At 32.9% G+C, this 12,099-nt stretch overlaps 1 protein-coding gene across 3 annotated transcripts in view; it reads left to right on the plus strand.

Moving 5' to 3' along the window:
* Window positions 1-641: 641 nt before the first annotated feature.
* The window catches only part of LOC110113623 (probable inactive protein kinase At3g63330), a 44,178-nt gene continuing 32,720 nt past the window's right edge, over window positions 642-12,099 (plus strand). For all 3 annotated transcript variants that reach the window (XR_003700634.1, XR_003700633.1, XM_020846277.2), the window contains exons 1-3: window positions 642-1,151; window positions 5,056-5,113; window positions 11,722-11,812. Coding sequence is in view for 1 of the 3 variants with exons in the window: in XM_020846277.2 (XP_020701936.1) it covers window positions 741-1,151; window positions 5,056-5,113; window positions 11,722-11,812 (560 nt within the window). In the remaining 2 variants the exon portion in view is untranslated. The remainder of the gene's footprint in view (window positions 1,152-5,055; window positions 5,114-11,721; window positions 11,813-12,099) is intronic.

Raw genomic sequence — 12,099 nt, forward strand, 5'->3', positions numbered from 1 at the left:
ATTAGAACTATCATAATAATAATCATCATTATCTTCAGAATTTGCACAACTTTCGGCGCAGGCCTCTCTTCAATGGGGGTCAATGCTCCACCATCCACTCTGCACAATGATTTATCCATTGTATTAACTGTGATATACTAGTGATCTGTCACTACGATGAAGAAGAGGATGCGGTAGGATAAGGGGGATGAGTTATCTCTCCATGGCTAGGTAGTTGCTGAAAATACTTTGCGGATTGATGAATGGGTAGAAAAATTACTGCAAAATAGTTACAATAGGCCATAAGATTGAAGAGGTGAAAGTAATAATCCCATGGAACATTAAGGTGAACTGTTGGGCTCGGTGATTTATTACTTCTTGATTTTATCTATTGTAAAATCCTATAAATAGAAACATGTTTGGGCCGAAAAAAATATGGATCATTCCACCTTTGTCTCTTTCTATTTCTCTTCTACTTTTTTTTCCTTAACAACTTTGTTATTCAGTGTGGACTTCTGCTTTATTTTGATGAATGTCTAGTTGATTTGGTCACTTTTTTACTGATGATTGTTAAGTATGGAGTTCATTGCTACATCTTTATGCAAATTCTGATATTTTAAAATTCTATTATGTAATATTTGCTTAGAAGCGTCTTTTCTATTCAGGTGGAGCAAGGAAGTGGCGCTTACTTTAGTGGCCTGCGTGAAAAGTACTTCGGTGAAATTTTTTTAAATGCTTCCTTTTCATTGAGGGATATACCGATGACAGGGTTATCTACCACTTTTTCAAAGGAAGGTGAAATCCATTCTGACAAATTGATATGGAATGATACAGCTGATGTAGGTGCAAAAACATGTGGGTATGATATGAGGGGCACAGATTTTGAGAATTTCAAAATGACAAAAGCTAAGTGTGAAGAAGGTTTAAAACATATAGCTCGATTTGTAGAATCTTTTGAATCTGAGTCAAATGAGATATGGCTTGTGTTCCACACTGAAGGTCTGTCCCTGTCAAAGCTGATATATACTGCAGAGGAAATGAACTCAGTAAACACTGATGAAACGGGTGAAAATGTGAAAAGAATCCAGATGGTGCATCCATCAAAATGGTGGCATTGGCTACGAACAACAGAAGCAGGAAAGAAGGAAATGCAAGGTCTTGTATGGCAATTGGTGAGATTACGCTAACCATTACCAGTTTCAACAGCCAATCTTAATGTCTCTGTTATTTTCTTCTGTTTTAGTTATTCATACGGCTTTTGGTGAAGAATGTCATAGCTGATGCATATTATTATCAAAATAGAAGCAGCACATCAAGTTCATCGCATTTTGGAAATATTACATCGATATCTTCTTCGTCATCATCATTAGCCTTATACTAGCTCATAGTGGGCATGGCACTTTAGTAATTATGTGGAATTATATGGTGGTCATTAATAATTTACCAGGTCATATTTTATCAATATCACCCACTCTAATTAATCCTCTCCGTGTTGAGGATGCATTATGAAACATTGATTGAGTATTAGGAAGTCACTGATAATTAAGTTGGGTTTGTGAATGTGAATATTAAGGTGAACTTTTGTTAAAAATAGAAAGGTAGAAGAAAGATAATTAGAACTTAAAATAATTTAGGGAACATTAGACTTGATGATTCTGATAGGTACAAAAGAGGCAAAAAAAGCACCAATAAAGTGATTAGATAGTATTAATGTTACAACAAATTTGGTTGGCCACAATAAGCATGACTAGAAGTTGTGCAAAATATTTGTAGTAGAAATGATACTAAATACCTAATGTTGGATCTAATAGCAAGGAGTCTAGAAGCAGGATTTATGTACGAGACAGACAACTAGTTTGTTTTAATAATCTTTTAGGTTGGTTGAAGAGTGCTTAATGCCCGAACTTCAACTTTTTTAGGGTTTTCGGCTGTGTTGGATTATCTAGTTGATTGGAGAAATTCATTTTTGGTTTATTTTGACCTAGCTGTTTGAGCATTACTTGATATTGTGGGGAGGGGATGCTTCTGTTGCTTGTCAGAAGAAAAAAAAAGAAATCTAAAACTCTTGGTGCTCCTTTTACCATGAACGTGTAAATAGTTGTGTTAAATTGGGTTATTGGGTCATGCTTTGTTTCAACTTGAAGTTCAAGTAACCAATTTAATAAACTTGAAACTTGAATTTTTTACTGAACAATTAGAATTGTTGAACAACAGTATGATTCAAGAGAAGGTTGGTGTGTGCGTGGGCTCGCTCCTATAAGATCTATGATATTTGTATCCAAATAATTATCTTACCACACGAACTCACCTCAATAAGACCTACAAAATTTGTATCCAGTTAAAATCTTACTACACAAACTCACATCCAAATCTAATTAGCTAGTAAAATTTACTTTCTGGCATGTGCTGGATTCCTGATACCTGACAACCTTGAATGACAGTATAAAATCAGATTTAGAAGTAATAATTTTCCTTTTATTACTCTGAAAAAATATTATAAAAATAAAAGGTGTCATGCAAGTGGCAATTTAATATTTAAAAACCTTAAAATAATCATTTGAACACAAATTAAGTGTAATTCTTATCAGCATAGTCCTAACAAGTGTGATTTATGTTCTAAACACTAATAACAGCACACAAAATTAAATTTCAACCAAAAGTCAACTGAACAATAAATCCAATTTCATAGAATATTGGAAAATATCAAGCTACTCGGGAGCCCCATATTACTAATACCAAATCATATTTTGTGACCTAACAGGTTGTTGTTCATACGTCAAATAAGAGTAATTTTGCTATTGGATCTGGTAATCAGATATCCTGTTAGCCTGTTAGGTTCTCTCGAAGCAGATACCCTCCACCATGCATAAGTGCAATCCACAGGTACCATGAGTTGGGGCCGAATGCTAAGGGCTTGAAAGGCTTTAAGCTGTCTGAGATCTATTGTTGTGGAGTTTGAAAGTGGATGGGCTGTGGCAAAGTTGCACCCTAGAGAGGGGATTGCAACTAGCTACTATGCCATTGTCAAGAAAGGCCAAGGAACCTTGTCAAGAAGGGGTGGATGAAAGATTTGTGGATAGCAGGGTGGAGAATTGGCCCCATAAATCCTTCACAACTTCTTTTTTCCTTTCAAGTGCTGCACGTTAATTTAGCTTTACGGAATTAAGTTTTTGCACGTTATTTTCTTCATATAACTTTCACTTTATTTTAACGCTTAACCTATTTATGCGTATTTGCTTCACGTTTTACGTATGTGTATTTGCTTCACGTTTTACGTATGTAAACCACTAAAGTTTACTTATTTTTACCTCATAATTACTAAGGTGTGACTCACGCTCTGTATTATAATCATTTTGTACTGTACCTTCCTAATTTTTCACACATTATCTTGAAATTCTAATTTCAGTCACTCGAATTTGGTTGTTACTTTCTTCTTTGGTTCCATTCACCTATGTTTAATTTCATGCATTCTGGGAGTTCGAATTAAATGATTTCTACTTCGATTTTTTTTTTTAGTTCTATTCTATTTTCCCTGCTACTGGAAATCACATGTTTTTATGAATTCCTCAAGTTAAATGCTACGTGTGTCATAATAAATACAAATTGACTAATTGTTTAGAATTTTATGGAAGATACCCTTCCATAAAAAAATGTTTATTAAACCCAAGTTGGAGTAGTTATAATTGCATAGTTCATTTGCTTGATGACAACTGTTGCATATCCATGTGCTAGGCTTGATTTCTGTTAGAATTAATTTAATTTTTGAATGTTCATTGTTATCAGATTAGGTAAAGTTTCATGGAAGCATTTATATTGTTTGATCGTTCTATAGTGTTATTGATTTTAATGTCAACATTGAAGTTGTTTTTAAAGGGCTAATGATTCCGAGAAAATTAATTTAACAATGTATGCCACTTAGAATTGTGAATGTGATCCTAGGGTCCTTCTAAGTTTCTGACATTTATGTATAAATAAATTAATTGTTCTGATGCCATTTTAGATAGGTTATGCGGATTTGCATTACATGTTTGAAATTAAACATGCTTTTAAGGGTACAATTATAGTCCAATAACGAATAATCATAGGATCAAGGCATCTAACAGTACCGATTCCTTCAGTCATCTATAGTTGTGGCCGCTACATTATGTATGTTAGGAGATTTTTAAATCAAGTTAATATTATGCTCAAAATTCCAATTAAGCTATGTATCAAGCAGTAGCTAGTGTAATTGTTGGGATTCTTATCACATGAATCTGAAAAAACTTCTACCTTTTTTAATCAAATTTATGCCACGAATTTATTAAAACAGACTTAAACGGATAAAAGATGCAAGCAAGGCCTAAAGCCATTCGTGGTAATCAGCGAGCTTGTGACATTTCTATGCTATTATTAATGCAAGCTAGCTGGTTTGATTTTTTTAAAACTGATGAATAGTTAATGTCGAAAGGAAAGGGGAGAGGAGTGGTTATAATCTTCTAGAATGCAGAAAAGGTTTTTAGGAAGGCGACCTAGAGATTCATCTGGCCTGAGCATTGGGGTGGCATTACTTTAGATCTGAAAGTGAAAATAAAAGTAAACGTGAACTCAAATGTCTGGCATAAGTTACCCCAGTAGACTAATAGTTGAAAGATGTGGAAAGTAAGATGTCAATGCTTCTAATAAATATTAAACTGAAACAAGACCTGGAAGGAGATCATATGCTTGATTTTTCTGCTTCAAACCATTGTCAAATTAAAGCAATTTCGTGAGTGAATGGTGGAATATGGCAGCATTTTACTAAAATGACAAAAAATTAACCTTATCAGACTGAACATACGCTAGGGAAGAGCTTGGAATTGTTACAATCAAATAAATGGCTCTATGCTCTATTATTTGAATTGGCAGTCACTGCATGAAGTTGTTTTCTTTGAACTTCGTATTTTTGCAATTTTTTTTTTTCATTTTTCTAGTTTACTTTTTGTTTTGCGTGACTCTTCCATGTTGACATGTCCAACATTTGCATTCTAATTTTAACGTTCAAATTTTAATATTGATTTTAGTGGTCGTGTTGATTGTTTTTTTCTCCCTCTTATGCAGCTGATGGCTATCAAATCTTGTCATGATCGTAATATTACTCATAGGGACATAAAACCAGGTAGGTATATTTCAAAGCATTTTATTCTAGAATGAACAAATAGTGATCTATTTTTGACAAACAATTCTGATTCTTTCCCCATGCCACAATTTTAGCACCATCATTAGCTAAGGCTTCATGGTTTATTTCACCTGATTTTAGCGTGTGATATGAGTCGGTTTTCTGCCTTTTTTTCTTTGTAAAAGGCTGCATTAAAGTGTTGGATTGCCTATTAGCAAATGTGATAACGAATATGTGAGTATTTTTACTGAAGGATTTATTGAGGTACATTTAAATTTTCTTCAAGTATTCATGTTATTAATAATATTTTTCTTTCGGCTTGAAGTGAGATGTTTGCTATTGCAAATTTAAAATTTATTTGGTCCAATATACACCTTTTGTAGGTTAGTTTTGTAATGTTGCATTGTTGTTTTGTTTTGAGGGGACTTGGTTTTTATTTAAAGTCAACCCCTTCTGCAGTTTTCATAACTTTTGGGATAATATTTTAAATGTTATATGTCAAAGGGGGGATTCCATGTTCTTGGGATTGTACTCCAATACAATCAAGCTGGATATTTTAGATGATGAAGGCTGCTTGAATCAGGATGATTTCATAGATTTGTTGCACCATGGAGTGTTTCTTTCACTACATAGGAATGTCGACCGATCCAATGGTCAAGTTGGTGACCATCAAGTTGAAGAAGAATATCTTCATTTAGTAAGAGGACATTAAAAGAAACTAAGAATTAGAGAAAAAGATTGAAAGAATTGTTATGAAGGAATTTCCCTTCATTTTTATCAAGATACCCTTCTTTAAACTACAACAAGGGTTGTCATCCGAGTACATTGCTAAATTTAAACATCTTATGAGGAATTGTGAAGTGTGAAATCAAATGAGAATACCATTACAAGATTTTTGAGTGACTTATGGCCTATAATTCCCAGTGTGGCACAACTTCATTAATAGTGGTCTCTTTCTAATGTCACCAAGCTAGCAATAAAGGTGCTAAGATGGAACAAACTTGCAAGAATTTCTTACCTAGATTTATACTAGAATCACACAATGTTGGCAATGAATCTTGTGAAGCGACAAATTTACCGACTCCAAATGTTCTATTTGATTGATCACTTGCTGGAAATAGTAACAAGGCAAGTACTTCCACCATAAATCTTAATTTATTGAATGATCCAAGTCTTTGGGGTCTGGCTCTCATCGCTTTAAATTTCCCCAATATTTAGTCATTTTGCTTGTTGAAAAGCGCCTCATGAAAAGGGTTTGACGAAGAAACAATGCTAGACCCAGATGGAAAGCACTTGTTGCATGCAAATGAAGGTGAGTTGCTTATTGTCTAATGAATGTTGAATTTCACCATAAAATATAGGAGCCAAGCCATTACTAAGGATTTATGTGATTTCCATATTGTGAATGTTGGATCATTCATTGATGGCTTAGCATGAGTTTTCCCTTCCATCGTTGGCTAATTTTGGCTTTTTTATATTACTCAATATAATTTTTATCAATCAAGTTGTGAATGGTTATTTGGAGGGTGGAATTGGAGAGGGTTTGATCATTGCTGATCATTTTAGGCAATTTATTTTTTTATTATTCTAACAAAAAAGAGGGGAATTGCTATTATGTCATAAGAGATCCTAATAATATCACCCATGCTATTAGATTTCGTCAGAAAGGTTGCTATCTTCTAATCCTGCACTCGTTTTATGCCTACAACTTTTTAGGTTCTTAAGCCCAACCCTTGGCTCTGAAACCATGTAAGTTTTGAGAGAAATAAATTTTTTATAGATATTTTTAATCTAGAACAACAATTCAATTTAGAGGATACTTGGTATTCTTACGCATTTAATTTATATTATAACTTGCCAAAGAAAATAAGATACAAATTTATATTCCAAATAAATAGGATGTTCCCATTAATTGTGACAACTATTCATTCATTTCCTTCTAAAGAAGTTGTCCTCATGCAATGAAGTCTTTCGTTTTACTCCTAATCCAATCGATGTCCCTTTGAATTCTATTCATCTTTTTTTTTTTTTTCACAAAAAATGAATTGATAACAAATTATATTGCTATTAATTTGGTTAGACATTTTGGAAACAAATGATGCGAAGAATGCTGGAAGAATTTATGAGAGAAGAGTTGGTGAGGTCGAGAGAAGTAAGGGGTAAAGATGCATGCCTCAAGAGAAGGGAGACATGTGGTATAAGCATAAAGTAGAAAGTCTAGAATGAGTAATCCCGTAGTTGGGTGATGGGGGGAGTGGGCACAACAATTTTTCAGTGTTAATTCATCATCCAATAATCCTTAATACAATGTTAGATCCGCTTATGTAGTCTCAAGATTTATAATGCTTTCCTAGCAAATTAAAATTAATATGGAAGACTATAAAATGCCCTTATTATATATGGGAAATAATTTTAAAGCTAAATCAACATAACTAACCCTAGTAATTATGCAAATAGTTAATTTAAAATACAATTAAAGATGATTCAAAGTAAGCTCATGACCAAAGACTTACCACAATTATCTAGGGATAAAAAGAACCTTATTTTGTAGAGTCAACATGTTACTTGAGGGGAACTAGAGATCCTTACTATTGCTAGCTAAATCTATCTTGCAGAGGAGAGATAATTAGAAACTCTATCCTAAGGATAAGATAATGATGGGAAATCCATTCCAAAGAAGAGAGACGAAGGGGAAGGGTGTCATTTTATCTATAGTATTACTTGAATATTCTCTTTATCCATTCTCAAGAATATGACCAGCTCTCAAAAGACATCTTTGAAAGCTGGAAGGCCTTCATGTATTCAGTTAACTTGACTCAGACCTGACTTGACTAATGATTAATTGACAGAAGTTGTTTTTTTTTTTTTTTTTTTTTATACATATAATATTTGTAGTAGCTCAAGTTGGTTGATAAGCCATTGGCATGCATTCGTGTTCTAAGATGAAAACATGCAGGTAAAATTTGTAGATGGAGAACCATAGAATGTGAGAGGGCGTGATTGGTGCGGGCTATATGGGTGGAAATTGTGGGTTATGATAGGGTTTGTTTGTGTATTGAGGGTGCAAAAGTTGACACATTCGAATATGGAGGGTTGGTAATCGAGCTAATGGCATATGGCGGGGAACAACAACATGAGGGCGAGCAATGCAAGGCGATTCAACAAGCACATGACTCACGATTGAGAGCTTAATGCAATCTGAGTAATTTTTGTGACAATGAGTGTGATGTACTAGCTAGTGGAACTATAGATGGGGCAAAGGGTCAAGTGCAACATGGAAAAGAAAAGGTAAATGTTTTAAAAATGCATGAAATGAGGCATGTGATGATGATCATGCAAGAAAGATGAAAGGCGATTGATGCGCAGTTAAAGGTATGCATGAGTGTATATGAGCTAGTGCAAGCAGGATAGATAGGGCATGTGATGCATTCAAGTCCTGATAATGTGTTGTTATAGCAATGTGAGGCAGAAATGGTTGACTAATTGTGGAAAAGTCATGGAACTGATAAGATTCTAATACCAAAATTTTAGTGAACGAGACAATGAAAATTAGAAAAATTCAATATATAAGGAGAATATGTGAGGTAAAGAGAAGAAAGTGATAAAGAGCTTAGATGCATCTCAAGAGGATAGAGGTAAGCGGTAGAGATGAAGTTGCAGGTAGATATAAAGTTGCAAAAAAGGGAGAATTTCCAAGGGGAGGCCACTCAAAATGTCATATCTCAATTCTTCGTCTTATATATATATATACATATATATATATATATATATATATACCCAAAATTTTTTAAATTACCCCAACTAATTGATAATAGTGATATCACACACTCACAGTTTGTGGAAGCAATGGTGAGGGAAAAATCCTAATAAAATCGTAATCTATTTTAAGGACATTTGATTTAAAGTTATGGAGGCAAGTGGTGTGAAGGTTTTTCTTCATTACATTAGCTAAATAAAGTGATGTAGTGTCATCGTTTTGGTTACCATTTAGTTAATTTCTGACAGCCTCCATTTCTTATATGCCAACCTTGAGAAGTCGAACCAAACATTTTAAACAAATTTGCTTTCATGTTCTATTTACTCCTATTTTCATTAAATTATTTAGAATTTAATATTTTTTGAAGAATAACAAGATTTATTATCATGTAATGAAAAAGCACAACATGAAGCAATAGCAAAGCATTGCTAGATAAATAGAACTCATAACAAAAGACACTAACAAGATAAAAAACCCTTGGGGCCACAAGATTGTTTTATTCTTAATTTGAGTTTTAGTTTTTTTTTTTTAATTTTTATGTAGGACCTCTTTGTATGGATTTCACGATTGATTTGAATTTTGAAGTTTTGATGAATTCAATGAAGAATTCCTATAGTTCATGTTTTGATTTTCATAGTTCTCTTTCCTTGATGATTCCATAACTTGATATCTTGAGGATTTCTTATTTTGGTGTCTTTTCATTGTGCATCTTTCATTTGACTTTTCTTTTCTCATTTTGGTTTCTATTGATTCAAAAAGCCCTTTGGAGAACTTGCATCATGAAGATAATTTTTCTCTCAGTAAATACATAATCCTAGCCACGAACAAACAATCTCAACATTAACTGGGAGCGCTAATAATACGTTTATAGGGCGTGGAAGCATGTAGGAAGTAAAACAAAAAAAAGGATCACCTGTTTAAGTGGAGATGCGATTGACTTCATTACATGCCAGAATTTAGAGAACTTTCTCTTGATTAATGCTTAACTATTAATATTCACTATGTTGTAAAACTACCAACCACATTTAACAATTTCAACCTTAAAACTCCTATTTTCCTTGGTCATACATGCATTGGTTCCTGATAATAATATAACAAAAATGATGACAAGAAAGTAATAATCAATTATTTATCTATTCCATGAAAGTAATAATCAATTATTTATCTATTCCATGAATTTATGAAACTTCGATGAAACTTCACATTTTATTCCTCTAAAATAACATTCAAATTACTTTGTTATATTGAAATAAATCTCAATATAAAAATATAAATGGTATAAAATGATTTACGTTTCTTTTTCTTATTTTTCAATAACATGCAATATTCTATTGATTCAAAAATGATCATTGGAAGTAATATAACTTATAGTGCTCAGATAACTATGATGAAATTTATTATTAGCATTAGTATTTTTTTTTTTAAAATTGATGTACCGAATGATCAGATACTCAACAATATAATATATAAATAATGCAATTTGCCACGTCTGTATTTTTACCGTGGAGTTTTGATGTATGTACCTGACAATATTTACCATTTGGAGCGGCGCCTTTTGTTTGTTTATTAGCATTATGTATGTTGTGTGTTTTATTTCAGAATAGAATATATTCATATGTTATTATTATATACAAAATATATTATATCACAAGCCCTATTTATTTCTATAATTATATTGTGTACGTAAGTATATAGTTGCTTGTGTTTGTACATTCAACCTTGCTGGACAACCAAACCGCTTTTGAAGATGTGGCCTTCCTCATCTCTACTTCCAGGAGTGTGATGTGCCATTTTCTCTCAGTTATGGGGGAGGCTAACAGACCTTTAGCTTGTGTTGGTTTCTGCCTCCTTTTATTAGTCCCTTTTTTTTAGCAAATTGATTACTGTTATGTTGTGGGTTATGCTGATGACTTGAGTACTTTACGTTTTTTGCCCAAAATAACTTCGTTTCTTTTATTAACTTCAATACATATATATACCCTTACTATTAGTGAGGCACCTTCAGCATGGTAACAGCCAAATGATAAGGTGTTAGATACGTTTAATTAAATGATAATTCACTTATTGTAGATATTTCTACTTTAGTTATGGAAAATTGGATGCAAATATGGATAACATCTGGTGATGTTCTTAAGTTACTGGTTACATGTCTACGCATCTTTGGGATTGCCTATGAATTTCGTGGTTGTACTGCTAAATTCAGGCATTGTTAAAATTTAAAGTCAATAAGTAAATCTTTGTTTAGAAAAAAAGGGGGTTTAGCAGCCCATTAAATTATATTTTGAATTATCTCTTATGCAATGCCATCAATTTGGCAGGCGATGTAATGATGAAGATGAAGAGCAACAATAGAGTTTGAAACAACATAAATATGCATGTTGAAAGTGCCAACATCCCAATTTTTTTGCGCATTTTTTAATACTATCACTAGAATGTAAATGAAGTCTAAAATTATTCATACTGTAATATGGATCATTTATGTTTTGGTTGTTAATACCAGAATTCTTTCAGTCACATCTCTCTCTCTCTCTCCTCTCTGTCTATATCACTAATAAAATTATGGCAATGCTTGTATAGGATAACTGTTTTTTTTTTTTGCTCTATTTACAGTTTGTTCACATTTAGCATCACATCTCTCTCCCCTCTTGCTTCTCTCTATCTCGATGTCTTGTCCTTATTTTTATCCATAATTTTTACATGAAGATCTTTATTAGCTTAGTGTTCTTCATGATCAAATGCAAGTCTAAACATCTCATTGAATAGTTTCATATTTTCAAATTGCTGATTTCTGATACATCTGCTTCTTCAGTTCAATTGCACTACTGATTCCCTTGTTTTTGTTTTGCTCAAGAGAACATGGTAATTTGTTTTGAAGAAGCGAATAAAGGAAATTGCTTGAGAGAGGTTCCACCTATTGGGAGTACTCAATTTCATCTCAAAATGTATGTGCTCTTATGTGGATGTTTTTTCCCCTTCTTAATTATGCTAAGTATTAATATTGTGATCCTTTTATCCCCATTTAAAATAGAAAAAAAATATTCAGTAAATAATTAAAATGGACCATATATTTTTTAGGTATGTCCATTTGAGTCTTACTATGGAATAAAGGTGACACACAAAATTGTGCAAATTGTAGAGGAATTAAGTTAATGTGTCATACTTTAAAACTATGAGAGAGAGTTATGGAATGTAGGTTGCGGCGTGACACTAATGTTTCTCAAAATCAATT

The sequence above is a fragment of the Dendrobium catenatum genome, unplaced genomic scaffold, assembly GCF_001605985.2.
Source record: "Dendrobium catenatum unplaced genomic scaffold, ASM160598v2 fragScaff_scaffold_522, whole genome shotgun sequence".
Taxonomy (NCBI): domain Eukaryota; kingdom Viridiplantae; phylum Streptophyta; class Magnoliopsida; order Asparagales; family Orchidaceae; genus Dendrobium; species Dendrobium catenatum.